The following is a 17,810-nucleotide window of genomic DNA, read 5'->3' as shown; positions in this document are numbered from 1 at the left end:
AAGGGGTTAATCTTTCCTGAATAATCCAGTGGGAGGGAGACACAGGGCAGACAGCAGCAGCTCCCAGTGCAGTGGGCGTGGCCAGCACAATGACTTCTCTTGTACAGACACATATCTGCTCTCTTAGGCTTGTGCACCAAACATCATCAGAGCAGGGAGAGAAGCTGACATCACAGGTCATGTGACCCTCAGTGAAATCTGAGAAAGCAGCAACTGGAGATGCAATAAGTGCATGGTAAGCTGTTACATTTGATTAGTTTGAAACATACAAAGAACAAAAAATACAACTCGGACAATCCCTTTAAGTGTAGTTTCCAGAGCACCTTCTACCAACCGTCTGTGAATATCAGTGACAGAATATGGATGTCATCTGTTTTGTGTCATAGAGTTAAATGGGCATGTTTGGTCCACATCATGGACCAAAGTAGTGCAAGTCTCCATGGTTTTTCTACTGACCCACAGTCAGTGGAAAATCACTGATGTGTAAGTGAACAACTGCGTAGTGTGGTAGTATCCTTAGGCCTCATGCACACGACCGTTGTGACTTTCAATGGGTCAGTGGAAAAATCGGAAAATGCACCGTTTTGCAGCCGAGACCGTGATCCGTGTATCCTGTCCGTCAAAAACCTGTCCTATTTTTTTGACGGACAACGGTTCACGGACCCATTCAAGTCAATGGGTCCGTGAAAGAACACGGATGCACACAAGATTGGCATCTGTGTCCGTGATCCGTGGCCGTAGGTTACTTTCATACAGACGGATCCGAAAACCGTCTGCATAAAAGCTTTTTCAGAGCTGAGTTTTCACTTCGTGAAAACTCAGATCCGACAGTATATTCTAACACAGAGGCATTCCCATGGTGATGGGGACGCTTCTAGTTAGAATATACTAAAACAACTGTGTACATGACTGCCCCCTGCTGCCTGGCAGTTGCTGCCAGGCAGCAGGGGGCAGACCCCCCTCCCCCCCTGTAGTAAACACATTGGTGGCCAGTGCGGCCGCCCCCCCCCCTCCCTCCCCTGTAGTTAACTCATTGGTAGCCAGTGGGCCCCCCCCTCCCTCCCCTGTAGTTAACTCATTGGTAGCCAGCCCCCCCTCCCTCCCCTGTAGTTAACTCGTTGGTAGCCAGTGCCCCCCCCCTCCCCTGTAGTTAACTCATTGGTAGCCAGCCCCCCCTCCCTCCCCTGTAGTTAACTCGTTGGTAGCCAGTGGGCCCCCCCCTCCCTCCCCTGTAGTTAACTCGTTGGTGGCCAGTGGGCCCCCCCCCCCTCCCTCCCCTGTAGTTAACTCGTTGGTAGCCAGTGGGCCCCCCCCTCCCTCCCCTGTAGTTAACTCGTTGGTAGCCAGTGCCCCCCCTCCCTCCCCTGTAGTTAACTCGATAGTGGTCAGTGGGCCCTCCCCCCTCCCTACCCCTCCTAATTAAAATCTCCCCCCCTATCATTGGTGGCAGTGGAGAGTACCGATCGGAGTCCCAGTTTAATCGCTGGGGCTCCGATCGGTAACCATGGCAACCGGGATGCTACTGCAGTCCCGGTTGCCATGGTTACTTAGCAATTTGTAGAAGCATCATACTTACCTGCGAGCTGCGATGTCTGTGTCCGGCCGGGAGCTCCTCCTACTGGTAAGTGACAGATCATTAGGCAATGCACCGCACAGACCTGTAACTTACCAGTAGGAGGAGCTCCCGGCCGGTCACAGACATCGCAGCTCGCAGGTAAGTATGATGCTTCTACAAATTGCTAAGTAACCATGGCAACCGGGACTGCAGTAGCGTCCCGGTTGCCATGGTTACCGATCGGAGCCCCAGCGATTAAACTGGGACTTCGATCGGTATTCTCCACTGCCACCAATGATAGGGGGGAGATTTTAATTAGGAGGGGGAGGGAGGGGAGAGGGCCCACTGGCCACCAACGAGTTAACTACAGGGGAGGGAGGGGGGGCCCACTGGCCACCAACGAGTTAACTACAGGGGAGGGAGGGGTGCCCACTGGCCACCAATGAGTTAACTACAGGGGAGGGAGGGGGGGCCCACTAGCTACCAACTAGTTAACTACAGGGGAGGGGGGGGGCGGCCGCACTGGCCACCAAGGAGTTAAAAACAGGGGGGGGGTCTGCCCCCTGCTGCCTGGCAGCACCTGCCAGGCAGCAGGGGGCAGTCATGTACACAGTTTTTTAGTATATTCTAACCTGAAGCGTCCCCATCACCATGGAACGCCTCTGTGTTAGAATATACTGTCGGATCTGAGTTTCATGATGTAACTCATATCCGACAGTATATTCTAACATAGAGGCATTCCTATGGTGATGGGGACGCTTCAAGTTAAACTATACCATTGGATTGGAGAAAACTCTGATCCCATGGTATAAAAGGGACTCCTGACTTTACATTAAAAGTCAATGGGGGACGGATCCGTTTGCAATTGCACCATATTGTGTCAACGTCAAACGGATCCGTCCCTATTGACTTGCATTGTAATTCAGGACGAATCCGTTTGGCTCCGCACGGCCAGGCAGACACCTAAACGACTTTTTTTTCATGTCCGTGGATCTTCCAAAAATCAAGGAAGACCCACGGACGAAAAAACGGTCACGGATCACGCAAAAAAAAACATCCGTGTGCATGAGGCCTTAGACTGCCTGTACATGTTTAGGTTTTCATCAGGTTTTCTGATGCAGTTTTTGAAGCCGAAAGTAAGAATGGATTAAAAAAAGAAGTGCCTCAATCCTTCATACCTTCTCTCTTTTTATGATTTACTCCTAATTTTGACTTCAAACGCAGACCAAAAAAGAAAACATGAATAAATAGCAGCACCATTAATTACTAAAATATTATTTCATGCTATGGGTCTGATGTATTGAAAACATGTTTTTTCTAATTAGACAGAAAGAAAACAAACAAGGAAAAACTACTGGGAATCTACAAAGTTCCGGGTGAGTGAGTGAATACAATACCGGTAAATTTCCTGTTCATAATTTACAGTCAAGGTTATAGTTAAAGGGCCTCTGTCACCCTGATCAACCCTATTAGGCCCCTTTCACACGAGCGAGTTTCCCGCGAGGGTGCAATGCATGACGTGAACGCATAGCACCCGCACTGAATCCTGAGTGTTGTTTTTCATCAGTTCGTTGCGTGAAAATCGCAGCATGTTCTATATTCTGCGTTTTTCACGCAGCCCTGGCCCCATAGAAGTGAATGGGGCTGCGTGAAAAACGCATTGCATCCGCCAGCAAGTGCGGGTGCGATGCGTCTTTCACTGATGGTTGCTAGGAGATGTTGTTTGTAAACCTTCAGTTTTTTATCACGCGTGTGAAAAACGCATCAAAACGCATTGCACCCTCGCAGAAAAAACTGAACAACTAAACGCATTCGCAGACAAAACTGACTGAACTTGCTTGCAAAATAGTGCGAGTTTCACTGAACGCACCCTGAACGCATCCAGCCCCAATCTGCAACGCCCGTGTGAAACCAGCCTTAAAGGGATATTCCCATCTCATCATTAGCATATGCTGCCATTGTCTGATAGGTGCAGGTCCACTACTCCCATTGTTTTCTTTGGTGCCGATGGAAAAAGCCAAGCCAGCGCACCTATCAGACAATGGGGGCATATCCTTGCAATATGCCCCCCATTGTCTGAGTGGACACAACCCCTTTAAACCAAGCATACTGCCTGGAAGCGATGATTATGGTGACTAAAATGAGCCCTTTCTCTCTGCACTTGGCATGTAGGGAAATTATTTTTAGTTCTATGTAAGTGAGGTGCTCGGAGAACCGAAGGGCTGGCCTAGCTGCTCAGGGCACCTCTTTACCTCCACCTCCCGCTGTTGCTACTCCCCATCCCAGTGAGACTGAAAGGGCCAGGCTTCATCACTGGTCCATTGCCTGGTTCTAAAATCTCAGTGATGCACTGACGCAGTAAAAGTTAGTTTGATATTGATGGCCTACCCTCAGGACTGGTCATCAGTATATGATTGGTGAGGGTCCAACAATCACCACCCCAGCTGAACAGGTGTTTGAAGAGGCCAGTGACGTCATGTTCATCCATCACATATAGTCCATTTGCAGTTTGGTACCATTCAAGTGCAATACCAAGCACAGCCACTATACAATGTATGGCGCTGTGCTTGTCATGCTGTGAGGTGGCCGCAGTGCCACAGCTTCTTCAGACAGCTGATTGGCAAGGAGCGGCGAGTTGGACCCCCATTGATCAGATATTGATGACCCATCCTGAGGACAGGTCATCAATACTGTAGTCCCAGAAAATCCTTCTAAGAAATGACTGTAGTGATTATAACTATATATCTCTACTGTCTCAATACCTAAACTTACATGTGGAAAATTGGTCTTAAATGATTCCCAACTAATGGACCGATTTTAGCCCCTGTATTATGGCGGCAATCCCGAGACCCCCGGTGGTTCTACTGAATCAGGCTTAGATCACTATAAGATCCATCCATGTTCTGTAGAACTGCTGGACAGATGCTAAAATGTGTCCAGATTATCGTCGTCTACAAGTGACCTAATGGTCATAATTAGGCCTCATACACACGACCGTTGTTGTGGTCCGCATATCCGAGCCGCAGTTTTTGCGGCTTGGATGCGGACCCATTCACTTCATTGGGGCCGCAAAAGATGCTGTGCTGTCCGCATCCGTTGCTCCGTTCCGTGGTCCGCAAAAAAAAAATGTGGCAGTTATATTAATGGCTGTCTGTGCCTTTCCGCAAATTGCGGAACGCACACGGACGCCATCCGTGTTTTGTCTAGCCGCAATTTGCGGACCGCAAAACACACAACGGTCGTGTGCATGTAGCCTTAAAGGGATAATACTAATGAAAATGATATGGGAGTTACAGTAAATCATCCCAGCCTTTCCAGATGATCATAGGTTAATTGAACTGAGCTCCTGGTGTGAAGATCAGAAATGCATCCACATCATGTCATCTGCTCGGTGTAATTGGCGCACTAAACCTTGTTGTGTTGTTTCGCAGCTTGATGCAGCATCTGTGATACCATTTGATCTTCTTCTGTACGTCGTCTTTGGATATAAACCATTGTTCAGATTAAACAGAATGTTAAAGGTAATCCATTGTGAACGCTTAGATTCTGCCTATTCCCTTTTGTCCTTAAATGTATTTTTGGAAGGAACAGAAACATTTTGTAGCCGTAGAATTCAGTTACCAAGGGCAAAATTCTACGTAATTAAGGCCTGATTCAGATGACAGTAATTTCCACACGGCACACGGACCTATTAAAGTAAATGGTGCATTTTGCTCTTGATTCTTTGGCACCGTCTGTTGGTCATAGTTACCTGGGTTGAAAAGACACAGGTCCATCAAGTTCAACCTTTCACTTATAAGGCTGGGTTCACATCATGTTTTTCCAATCCATTTAACGTATACAAAAAAAAGTATATGTTAACGGATGCCTCAGACTGGCGCCATACAGTAGCATCCGTTCACCATACAGTTCCATTGTAAAAAAAAAAAAAAAAAAACGCATACTATTTTACCATTGTAAAAAAACCTATAACTTTTTTTTTTTTTTTTACCGGACTCTTCAGGATACAAAAATGTGGTGTGTGGCATTTTTGTATCCTTTTTCTTTCTACCGTATATGTCAAACAGAGGCTTAAAAATGTGATGTGAACCCACCCTAAGGCCGAATGCCCACGGACGTTTTTCATGGCCGTGAGCGGTCCGTGGAACCGCGGCCTGGATTCCTGCTGAGAGCAGGAGCGCACGGCGTCATTGGTTGCTATGACGCCGTGCGTTCCCTGCTGCCGGCACAGTACAGTAATACACTGGTATGATCTATACCAGTGTATTACTGTATTGCGGTGGCAGCAGGGAGCGCACAGCGTCATAGCAACCAATGACGCCGTGCACTCCTGCTCTCAGCAGGAATACAGGCCGCGGTTCCACGGACCGCTCACGGCTGTGAAAAACGGCCGTGGGCATTAGGCCATCTGCTATTAGATAAGCATGTAGCTCTTGTTTTTTACATGCTGACATAGTGCAGCAAGCCTGGTATGGAAGTGAAGAGAATAGGAGTGGTAGTACAGATGGGAGTAGTAGTCACTGGTTGTCCTCCCAGCGCTTCATGAGTCTGTGCCACAAAAATGATGGAGTAAACTGTAATGTGGTGAGGTATAATGACAAGACCAGTTCTGGTATCACAGATTCACAGTACTTTACCGAGGCTAGTCCACAGGTAATCCACACAAGCACTATACATATGAAACTCAAGTAATTCCCAAATGTTGGGTCAGGAGGTTAGCTTCTCTCTTACAATCAGACTGATCAATCTCTACTTTTCCCGACCTAAAGGGATGTACTTTCTCTATCATCAGATATATAGAAGCATATGATATCCGCAGTATCCTCAAAGGAATACAGTTTCTGAACAGGGGTGCCTTCCGGTCCTTTGGTTATGGTGGGCACCGTGTAGCTTATAGTGTTCCCACCACATGCAGAGGAGGCTATAGCCAGATTGGCGGCAGTTACCTTCTTTGCCAAAGTAGTCCGCAATCCCTTTGTGAAGGTTAAACCTTCTGTCGATTTTTCCCTTGTAAGGGTTGGCACATCAACTGCTGTAATCTGTATGGGAACTGAATCTCCCTACAGGATCTGCTCCTTGCTACTCTAAGGCCTCTTTCACACGGGCGAGTTTTCCACACAGGTGCAATGCGTGAGTTGAATGCATTGCACCCGCACTGAATCCAGACCCATTCATTTCTATGGGGCTGTGCACATGAGCGGTGATTTTCACGCATCACTTGTGCGTTGCGTGAAAATTGCAGCAAGCTCTATTTTGTGCGTTTTTCACAGCACCGCGGGCCCCATAGAAATGAATAGGGTTGCATGAAAATCGCAAGCATCCGCAAGCAAGTGCGATTTTCACGCAGTGACGTCATCAAAGCTCCTATTCCTCCCAGATGAAGACAGAAGAGATGGCGGCTGCGCGAACAAGTGGATTAAGGTGAGTTAAATGTTTTATTTTTAACCCCTCCAGCTCTATTTTACTTAGCATTCTGTATTCAGAATGCTATTATTTTCCCTGATAACCATGTTATCAGGGAAAATAATACAATCTACACAACCTTGAACTCAAACCTGAACTTCTGTGAAGAAGTCCCGGTCTGGGTGCCACATTCAGTTTTTTATCACGCGCGTGCAAACCGCATTGCAACGCGTGTTTGCCGCAACGCATCCGGACCTTATCCGGACACGCTCGTGTGAAAGAGGCCTAAAATGTTTTCTTCTCAGCAGGCAGCCATAGACTCCAGAAGCTTCCTACTAGAGAGGAAGGGTGGAGCCAGCCCTCACTAGCCACATGGGACCTCCACTCCCTATACAACCTGATGGGATTTTTAGTACATGCAGTGTATTTCAGAACACTGCAAGAGCATCTGCCATTGCTACCTCTTGGGGTAGAACATTCCATAGTTTGACTACTCTTACTGTAAAAAACCCTTTCTGTGATAAGAAACTTGCAGCATGCACCGTTCTTATCTGTTTTCTGTCCAAGACTCATTCATTTGCATGAATGAGTCTTGAACAGAAAACAGATAAGAACAGTACACCCAGAGGCTATATGGACATCCAGTTGATGTCTGAATTTGGCTTTGCAATGTTAGAGGAAATTTCCAGGCTTCTGATGTTGATGACCTCAGGATAGGTCTGATCGGTGAGGCTCTGACCCCTTTCACCCCCACCGATCAGCTGTTCCCTGCAGCCTCTGGTGCTGGAACTAGCACTTTGAATGGAATAGGAAGTAAGTTCAAAGTGTAGTGGCATTAGATGATTATGCCCATACCAGGTAGAAAGAAAACAAATACCAGAATATGGAGATGTGGCAGCCAGCATGGAGGACTGGAGTGGTGACGAGCCGGGAAGTATGATCCCTTCAGTACACAAGGAAGGCAGCATGGAGGAATTGTTCAACTTCAAATTTATGTATTCCCTGACAACCCCTTTAAGCCTGCCAAACACATAAAACATTGATTAGTAGTCGGTGGGACCATTTGTGCAAATAATCCCCCTAGCAACACACCAGAATAAAAGAGCCAAACAGGGAGGCCGTTTTTTTTTTTTTTTTTAATGATTTCCTGCTTCTTTAGTGCAATGGCAATGATCATTCGAATTTGACCAGTCAAGCCATGTACAGTATCTCACAAAAGTGAGTACACCCCTCACATTTTTATAAATATTTTATTACATCTTTTCATGGGACAACACAGAGGATCTGACACTCTGTTACGATGTAAAGTAGTCAGTGTACAGCTTGTATTATTTGGTGTAAATTTGGTGTGCCCTCACAATAACTCACCATACAGCCATTAATGTCTAAACAATGTCTCAACAAAAGTGAGTACAAGTGTGCCAAATTAGCCATTTTCCCTCCCTGGTGTCACGTGACTCTTGTTACAAGGTCTCAGATGTGAATGGGGAGCAGGTGTGTCAAATTTGGTGTTATTGCTCTCACTCTCTCTCATATTGGTCACTGGAAGTTCAACATAGCACCGGATGGCAAAGAACTCTCTGAGGATCTGAAAAAAAGAATTTTTGCTCTACATAAAGATGGCCTAGGCTATAGGAAGATTGCCAACACCCTCAAACTCAGCTGCAGCACGGTGGCCAAGACCATACAGCGGTTTAACAAGACAGTTTCAACTAAGAACAGGCCTCCCCATGGTCAACCAATGAAGTTGTGTTCACAAGCTCAGCGTCATATCCAGAGGTTGTCTTTTAAAAATAGACGTATGAGTGCTGCCAGTTTGCTGAAGACAAGCATACTAAGAACATGGATTATGGGAACCATGTCCTGTGTTCTGATGAGACCAAGATAAACTTATTGGGTTCAGATGGTGTCAAGCATGTAGCGCAGGCAACCGGGTGAGCAGTGCAAAGATAAGTGTGTCTTGCCAACTGTCAAGCATGGTGGTGGGAGTGTCATGGTTTAGGGCTGCATTAGTGCTGCTGGCTGTGGGGAGCTACAGTTCATTAAGGGGAACCATGAATGCCAACATGTACTGTGACATACTGAAGCATAGCACAATCGCCTCCCTTTGGAAACTAGGCCGCAGGGCAGTATTCCAACGTGATAACGACACCAAACACACCTCCAAAACTACCACTGCCTTGCTAAAGAAACTGAGGGTAAAGATGCTGGACTGGCATGTCTCCAGACCTAAACCCTATTGAGCATCTGTGGGACATCCTCAAAATGAAGGTGGAGAAGCACAAGGTCTCTAACATCCACCAGCTCCGTGATTTCGTCAGGAGGAGTGGAAGACGATTCCAGTGACAACCTGTGAAGCTCTAGTAAACTCCATGCCCAAGAGAATTAAGGCAGTGCTGGAAAATAATGGTGACCACACAAAATATTGACATTTTGGGCACAATTTAGCCATTTTCACTTAGGGGTGTACTCACTTTTGTTGCCAGCGGTTTAGACATTAATGGCAGTGTGTTGAGTTATTTTGAGAACACACCAAATTTTGACGTTATACAAGCTGTACACTGACCACTTTACATTGTATCAAAGTGTCATATCTTCAGTATTGTCCCATGAAAAGATATAATAAAATAGTTATAAAAGTGTGAGGGGTGTACTCACTTTTGTAAAATACTGTACATTTAATTTTGGCTGACAGCCAAATTTTCCAACTTGGCCAATCACATTTTTAGCACACAGAATTCTGCCATTGCAAAGCATAATTTTGTTTAAACGATAGTCATCTGCAATCACTCATTTTGGTCAAGATAAATCTCGTGTGTAGACCAACCTTAATTTGCCCCAGATTTTGCACCATAATTTTTTACATAATTTTGGTGCACATAAATGCATGTTAAGCAACACCCTTCAAATGAAACCACACACTTTCCCTCTAAGATTCAACCCTTGTTGAGTGAGGTCCAAATGTCTAAAATACATAATAAATGTGACAGTCCAAAGGAGCACCAGATTTATCATGCAAAATCAGTCAATGTGGTAAATCTGGCCTTAGACACTATTAGTAAATCTGCCCCATTGTGTGCAATTCAATTAGACTAAAATGTATACAAATAAATACAGATAGCTAGTAAATTTTACCACTGATTTGTGAAGCTAGTAATTTGATGTTTAAGTGCTACTTTCTAACTTCTTCTAACTAATTAAACAAGATCTATCTCATCTGGACAGGAGTAGACAGTAGTTTATATGGACAAGATGATCAACCAAATGATCGTTCTCCCACTTCCCCGATGCACATGCATGTTTAGCTTGGCTAAGTGTGCACACGTATGTAGTGAATGGGGAGTGGGGAGAAAGCCACTGCCAGACACCTCTGACATCAGCTTATCTCCTGAGAACAAAAGGATTGGACAGTTGAAGTTCACTGTGCCAGATCCTTAGAGAGTCAGGAAGCCCAATACACATTAGATGGTCAGGTTTCGGTGGGTTTGGCCAACATAGATCTAATGTGTATGGCCAGCTTAATGCACCAAACCCTGGGTGTTTTCTTTACACCCAATGAAACAATAAAGTTCTCCCCCTAACTGAATCATGTCAAACTTATGAATAGGACTCAAAGGAGGACATAATGCAGCAACCCAGTGGAAAGTGCTCCCTACTCCCAGGCAAGATGGTTACAGAATGTTAGGAGTAGTAGTTGTTTCCCCTTGGGCACACCCTGTTTGCATTATAGCATCACATATTTCCTTTTGGAAACAATGAGCAGTTTGTATAACACATGGATGTCCTTGGTCCTCCAGAGCATGAGATACTCTTTGTTTTTCATGTCTCCAACGGCTTATTCACCAGAGCTTTAAACAGGAACCCCTATCTATTGACTTGTAATTCTCTAGTAGTGGATTTGAGTAAGTATGTGTCCAGTGCATACCAGAAAATCCCTACAACTAGTCAGCAGGAAAATGGTGCCTGATCTGAAGACACTATCTAATAGCTATTGAGTAGAGTTGAGCGGACACCTGGATGTTAGGGTTCGGCAGGTTCGGCCGAACCTGAAAAAAAAGTTTGGGTTCGGGACCCGAACTTGACCCGAACTTGAACCCGAACCCCATTGAAGTCAATGGGGACCCGAACTTTTGGCCACTAAACTGGCTCTAAAATAGCCCTGGAAAGAGCTAGAGGGCTGAAAAAGGCAGCAAAATGTGCTTAAGAGCATGGCAAATGCTCTAAAACAAATGTGGATTGGGAAATGAATAAAAAAAAAACATAAAAGACCTTAAAAATAAAAATTGGGAATGATGTAAGAGTAAGTGGAGGAGGCGGTGAATGGGTGGATGTGGCAGTGTAGGCTCACGTGGCGGTCTAGGTGGAAGCGACGGCGAAGGAGAAATAGGTATCCAACACAAGTGTGTTATTTTGCATTTTTACACAGTGGTATCCCCCAAAATATTGGGACATATAAAAAAAAAAAAGAAAGGAATAAGTGCACTTGAGTAGGAGAAGGATGGATGTTTGAGGCTGTTAGAACTGTCTATTCTGCACAAGGCACAGACAAGTATTGTGGGATCCAGGCCTGGTTCATTTTAATGAACGTGAGCTTGTCCACGTTGGCTGTGGCCAGACGGCTGCGCCTGTCTGTAATGACGCCTTCTGCCGTGCTAAATACACTTTCAGAGAGTACACTGGCTGCAGGGCAGGCCAGCAGCTCCAAGGCATACAGAGCAAGCTCTGGCCATGTGGACAATTTGGAGACCCAGAAGTTGAATGGGGCAGAACCATTAGTACCAGTGATGGGCCCGAACTGCGTTGGGTGCCACCCCGCTGTGAACATTCTTCATCCTTATCCTCCTCCTCATCCTTCTCCTCCTCGTCCTCCAGTAGTGGGCCCTGGCTGGCCAAATTTGTACCTGGCCTCTGCTGTTGCAAAAAACCTCCCTCTGAGCCACTTCTAAAAGACTAGCCTGAAAGTGTTAGAGATGACCCCTCTTCCTCCTCGTCCTGGGCCACATCCTCTTCCATCATCGCCCTAAGTGTTTTCTCAAGGAGACATAGAAGTTGTATTGTAACGCTGATAACGGAGTCATTGCCACTGGCCATGTGTCACGACCGCTATCCCAGCAGCAGTCGTGTCACACCAGACAGAGGGGAAGGGGGACCCTTATCTACGGATGAGAAATAGAACGGCCACCCCTGACTAACCCTAAGCTGGCACCTGTCTGCCCTGATACCCTAGACGGAGTGTGAACCCGTGCGGCGAGCAGGATGCCTAAACCCTCAGTCACCCTAAGAAGACTAGACTGGGGAAAGGCAGATGGGAGCACTAGTCACCATCACTCATGTCTAGGAGAACAACAGGGGAAGACAGCAACAAACAAACAATCTCCAGCAGAGATAGACTTATCTAGTCACGAGCAGAGAAGGTGATCCCAATAACGACAGTCCACGCCAGACAAGAGCTCCGCAGCACTACCGTCAAACGATCTCCTTCAAAGGTCAGAATAGCACTGGAAATAAGGACTATCTGGCAATGACTGCAAATGAAACTGAAACTAATATAGTAGCTGGCAGTGGCAGACAGGACTCACCTGAGAAGGATGCCTACAAACTCCCAGTCAGGGCAAAAAGGTTCACAAGGCAAAACCCGGATGACATACCCTGAACCACGGAGCAAACTCACAAGCTATCGCGAGTAGCAAGTCGCTGCGACCTTCTCCTCCCAGACCTGTCTGAATCAGTCACAGTCGTGACACCATGTTGGTGGAGTATTCGAAACAGTGCAACAGGGCACACAGGTCTCGCATGGAGGCCCAGTCATTGGTGGTGAAGTGGTGCTGTTCCGCAGTGCGACTGACCCATGCGTGCTGCAGCTGAAACTCCACTATGGCCTGCTGCTGTTTGCACAGTCTCTTCAGCATGTGCAAGGTGGAGTTCCACCTGGTGGGCACACCGCATATGAGGCGGTGAGCGGGAAGGCCGAAGTTACGCTGTAGAGCAGCTGAGCGGCGGCCGGATGAGAACGCTGGAAGCACGCACAAACGGCCCGCACTTTATGCAGCAGCTCTGACATGTCGGGGTAGTTGTGAATGAATTTCTGTACCACCAAATTCAGCACTTGCTCCAGGCAAGGGATGCGCATCAAACCATCTAGTCCCAGAGCTGCAACGAGATTTTGCCCATAATCGCACACCACCTGGCCGGGCTTGAGGCTCACTGGCAGCAACCACTCGTCGGTCTGTTGTTCTATACGCCGCCACAACTCCTGCGCGGTGTGGGGCCTGTCCCCCAGACACATCAGTTTCAGAATGGCCTGCTGATGTTTACCCCTGGCTGTGCTGAAGTTGGTGGTGAAGGTCTGTCGCTGACCGGATGAGGAGGTGGTAGAAGAGGAAGAGGAAGCCGAGTAGGAAGAGGAGGCAACAGGAGGCAAAGAATGATGCCCTGCGATCCTTGGCGGCGGAAGGATGTGCGCCAAACAGCTCTCCGCCTGGGGCCCAGCCGCCGCTACATTTACCCAGTGTGCAGTTAGGGAGATATAGCGTCCCTGGCCATGCTTACTGGTCCATGTATCTGTGGTTAGGTGGACATTGCCACAGATGGCGTTGCGCAGTGCACACTTGATTTTATCCGATACTTGGTTGTGTAGAGAGGGCACGGCTCTCCTGGAGAAGTAGTGGCGGTTGGGAACGACGTACTGTGGGACAGCAAACGACATGAGCTGTTTGAAGCTGTCTGTCTCCACCAGCCTGAATGACAGCATTTCAAAGGCCAGTAGTTTAGAAATGCTGGCATTCAGGGCCAGGGATCGAGGGTGGCTAGGTGGGAATTTACGCTTTCTCTCCAAGGTTTGTGAGATGGAGAGCTGAACGCTTCTGTGTGACATGGTGGAGATGCTTGGTGACAGAGGTGGTGGTATTGGTGGCACATCCTCTGTTTGCTGGGCGGCAGGTGCCAACGTTCCTCCAGAGGTGGAGGAAGAGGCCGAGGCAGCAGCAGAAGAGGGAGCAGGAGGGGCCTGAGCCCTTTCTTGGTTTTGAATGTGCTTTCTCCACTGCAGCCTATGCCTCGCATGTAGATGCCTGGTCATGCAGGTTGTGCTAAGGTTCAGAACGTTAATGCCTCGCTTCAGGCTCTGATGGCACAGCGTGCAAACCACTCGGGTCTTGTCGTCAACACATTGTGTGAAGAAGCACCAAGCCAGGGAACTCCTTTAGCAACCTTTCGTGTGCTTGGTCCCTGGTGGCGGTGGCCAGTAGCAGGCAAACTGTTTTGGTGATGGCTGCTCTGCTTTTGCACCCTGCTCCCTCTTTTGCTACTCTGTTGGCTCGGTCTCACCACTGCCTCTTCCTCTGAACTCTGAAAGTCAGTGGCACGACCTTCATTCCATGTGGGGTCTAGGACCTCATCGTCCCCTGCATCATCTTCCACCCAGTCTTCCTCCCTGACCTCCTTTTCGGTCCACACATTGCAGAAAAACCCAGCAGTTGGCACGTGTTTCGTCATCATCAAAGATGTCCTGAGGTGGTATTTCCATGCCCTCATCAGGAAACATAAGTGGTTGTGCGTCATTGCATTCTATGTCTTCCACCCCTGGGGAAGGGCTAGGTGGATGCCCTTGGGAAACCCTGCCAGCAGAGTCTTCAAACAGCATAAGAGACTGCTGCATGACTTGAGGCTCAGACAGGTTATATGCACGGGGGTGATGTGACAGACTGATGGGCATGGGTTGCAGGTGCCACCTGTGTGCTTTCTGCAGAAGACTGGGTGGGAGATTATGTGAACATGCTGGATTCACTGTCGGCCACCCAATCGACTAGCGCCTGTACATGCTCAGGCCTTACCATCCTTACAACGGTATTAGGCCTGACCAAATATCGCTGTAGATTCTGGCGGCTACTGGGACCTGAGGTAGTAGGTTCAGTAGGACGTGTAGCTGTGGCAGAACGGCCACGTCCTCTCCCTGCACCAGAGGCTCCACCAACACCACCACCACGACCATGACTGCGTCCCTTATTAGATGTTTGCCTCATAGTTAGCGTTCACCAAGCAAAGTAAAAAGTGGTTGAGTCTGTTAAAAATAATTATCTGCCAATAAAAACCCTGATGTAGGGTATTGCACAAATTATTATTTTTTAAACTCTATATGACAGCGGTATTTGTGGCCTAAATTTCACAGTAACTTATGCACCTCTAATCCCAGATGTGCAGTATATAAAACAGTGTTTTTTCCACCCCGGTATGCGAAAGCCATATTTCTGGCCTAAAATGAACAGTCCCTAATGCACCTATAATCCTAGATGTGCACTGTGGTGAAACCAACCTCGCCACTGGGTGGTGGAGAAGCCTGGTTGCCAGCCTCTTGCCCCAGGATTATGGGCCCTCTGATCAGCCCATGCTAAACTTAAACCCCATGGCGATTTGACTGTGTTTGTGGCATCTGAGCGCTGTTTGAATATATTGAGCGCTCAGATCCAAACCATCTGGGGATATGTTAAATGTCTATGTTTACTGTAATGGTAGGGACATTGTATATTTGAGTAGTGATTTCTGTCCTATTGTCCCCACGTGTGTATTGGCGATTTCCCTTTGTCCTGAGAGATAATTGAATTACTCCTCGGTTGTCTCCAGGACAAAAGACATTGTGTATTTTCCTGCCTGTGATGATTACATTAACCCATTGTGTAAGGTAATTGTATCACAGGCAGAGGGGAGGATTTTGTGTGGGAGTGTTTTACTGTATTGTACGTGTTTATTGGTTGTTTTTACAAAACCCTGTGGGTGGTAACCTTGTTGGAAAATGTGTATAAGTCAATGCTTGTGTGTTCAATAAAGAGTTCCTGTTTTACATTCAACATAGAGCCTTGTCTCATGTGAGGATTGCTATATGCTGTATACTCCCCTGGCTATAACTCCTTGCTCTTGTAAGAGCTGTTCCTGCTCTCTGGATTTAGGAGAGGTTCACCCACTGGAGCCTTGTCGTAGGTCCAGGGTGGGTAGGAGACGGTGAGACCTCAACCAAGCTTCGGCGATTCGTGGGGTCTGCAGCGCTTACGTTGTCAAGTGGAGTGCTTGGAGTCCTCGGGAAGCACTAGGAGGATCATTCGACGGAGGTACCCGGTCGGGGTGCCAGGAGATCTGTTACATGCACTATATGAAACAGATAATTTTTTTTCACCCAGTATGCCCCAGTATGCCAAAGCTGTATTTCTGGCCTAAATGTGACACTCACTTATGCACCTATAATCACAGATGTGCACTATATGAAAAAGAGGTTTTCTTCTCACCCAGTATGCCAAAGCCGTATTTCTGGCCTAAATGTGACACTCACTTATGCACCTAAAATCACAGCTGCGCACTATATGAATCAGATTTATTTATTTTTTTCACCCAGTATGCCCCAGTATGCCAAAGCAGTATTTCTGGCCTAAATGTAACACTCACTTATGCACCTATAATCACAGATGTGCACTATATGAAACAGAGTTGTTTTTTTCACTCAGTATGCCAAAGCCGTATTTCTGGCCTAAATGTGACACTCACTTATGCACCTATAATCACAGATGTGCACTATATGAAACAGAGTTTTTTGTTTGTTTTTCACCCAGTATGCCCCAGTATGCCAAAGCAGTATTTCTGGCCTAAAAGTGACACTCACTTATGCACCTATAATAACAGATGTGCACTATATGAAACAGAGGGGTTTTTTTTCACCCCAGTATGCCCCAGTATGAGAAAGCCATATTTCTGGCCTAAATTGAACAGTCACTTAAGCAGCGATAATCATAGATGTGCACTATATGAAACAGAGGATTTTTTTAACCCCAGTGTCTCAAAGCAGTATTTCTGGACTTGCAGACATGCAGATATCCTGTGCTGGTGCACTATCGTTGCATAAAATGGCTGCCGATTATGTGTTGACTAACTGAAGTAAAAAAAGTTCGTTTTCAGCAGTAGTTGGCTCAGGGCAGGCTTAAAACAATTGTGCACTGCACCCACAAAACACATTTGCTGTAGATCGCTGAGTAAAGAAGCAGTTCTTCATAAGATTCCCCCCTGATCTCTCCCTCACAGCAGCTGCAGCCTATCCCTACACTAATCCGAGCAGAGTGACGGGAGGCGCTACGTGACTCCAGCTTAAATAGAGGCTGGGTCACATGCTGTAGTTGGCCAATCACAGCCATGCCAATAGTAGGCATGGCTGTGCTGGCCTCTTGGGGCAAGTAGTATGACGCTTCTTTGCAGCCTTTCAAAAAGCGCCATAGAAATCGCCAAACCCTGAACCCGAACTTTTACGTAAATGTTCGGGTCCGGGTGCCGAAAAACCTAAAGTTCGGTATGAACCCGAACTTTACAGTTCGGGTTCGCTCAACTCTACTCTTGAGATGCTAAGTGTAGGGATTTAGTTATTTAATCATTTTAGCGTTTCCCAATTCAGAACACAGTTTCATTAATCTGCATTGGTTACGCCTCCCACACACTACCGCTTGGATTAATCAATCCATCACATGAATACACTGGACTCATACTCTCTAGCTCAAAGTACAATGCGGTGCTGCAGACAAATGAAAATACATTCCAACACAGGAAAGACTAAGACCGGCCATACAAACTCATTCAGGCAACAGCTATTTCTCCTCAATCCTCCTTGACCATGCAAGTTCGGCTTGGCCTTTGCCAAACACCTATGGTTGTGACTTATCTTCCCTGAGACCAAAAGGATTGGGCGGCTGAAATCCAATCATCTGATCCTTTCCTCCTTCAACATCTGCAATCAAGTCAGGGGGCCCCCATACACATTAGTGGGTCGGCTGGTCTTTCCAAAATCCATGCATAGTATCTTTTTTTTTTTTTATAAAAGTAT

At 46.9% G+C, this 17,810-nt stretch overlaps 1 protein-coding gene across 1 annotated transcript in view; it reads left to right on the top strand.

Annotated features, from left to right (window-relative positions):
- The window catches only part of CNGB3 (cyclic nucleotide gated channel subunit beta 3), a 181,738-nt gene that overhangs the window by 40,466 nt on the left and 123,462 nt on the right, over positions 1–17,810 (top strand). Inside the window, exons 7-8 of the mRNA XM_044295380.1 lie at positions 2,881–2,931; positions 4,987–5,076. Of these exons, the coding sequence (XP_044151315.1) occupies positions 2,881–2,931; positions 4,987–5,076 (141 nt within the window). The remainder of the gene's footprint in view (positions 1–2,880; positions 2,932–4,986; positions 5,077–17,810) is intronic.

Source organism: Bufo gargarizans, chromosome 5 (genome assembly GCF_014858855.1).
Source record: "Bufo gargarizans isolate SCDJY-AF-19 chromosome 5, ASM1485885v1, whole genome shotgun sequence".
Taxonomy (NCBI): domain Eukaryota; kingdom Metazoa; phylum Chordata; class Amphibia; order Anura; family Bufonidae; genus Bufo; species Bufo gargarizans.
Note: the sequence above shows the minus strand (reverse complement) of the source record. Positions and strands in the feature narration are given on the sequence as shown.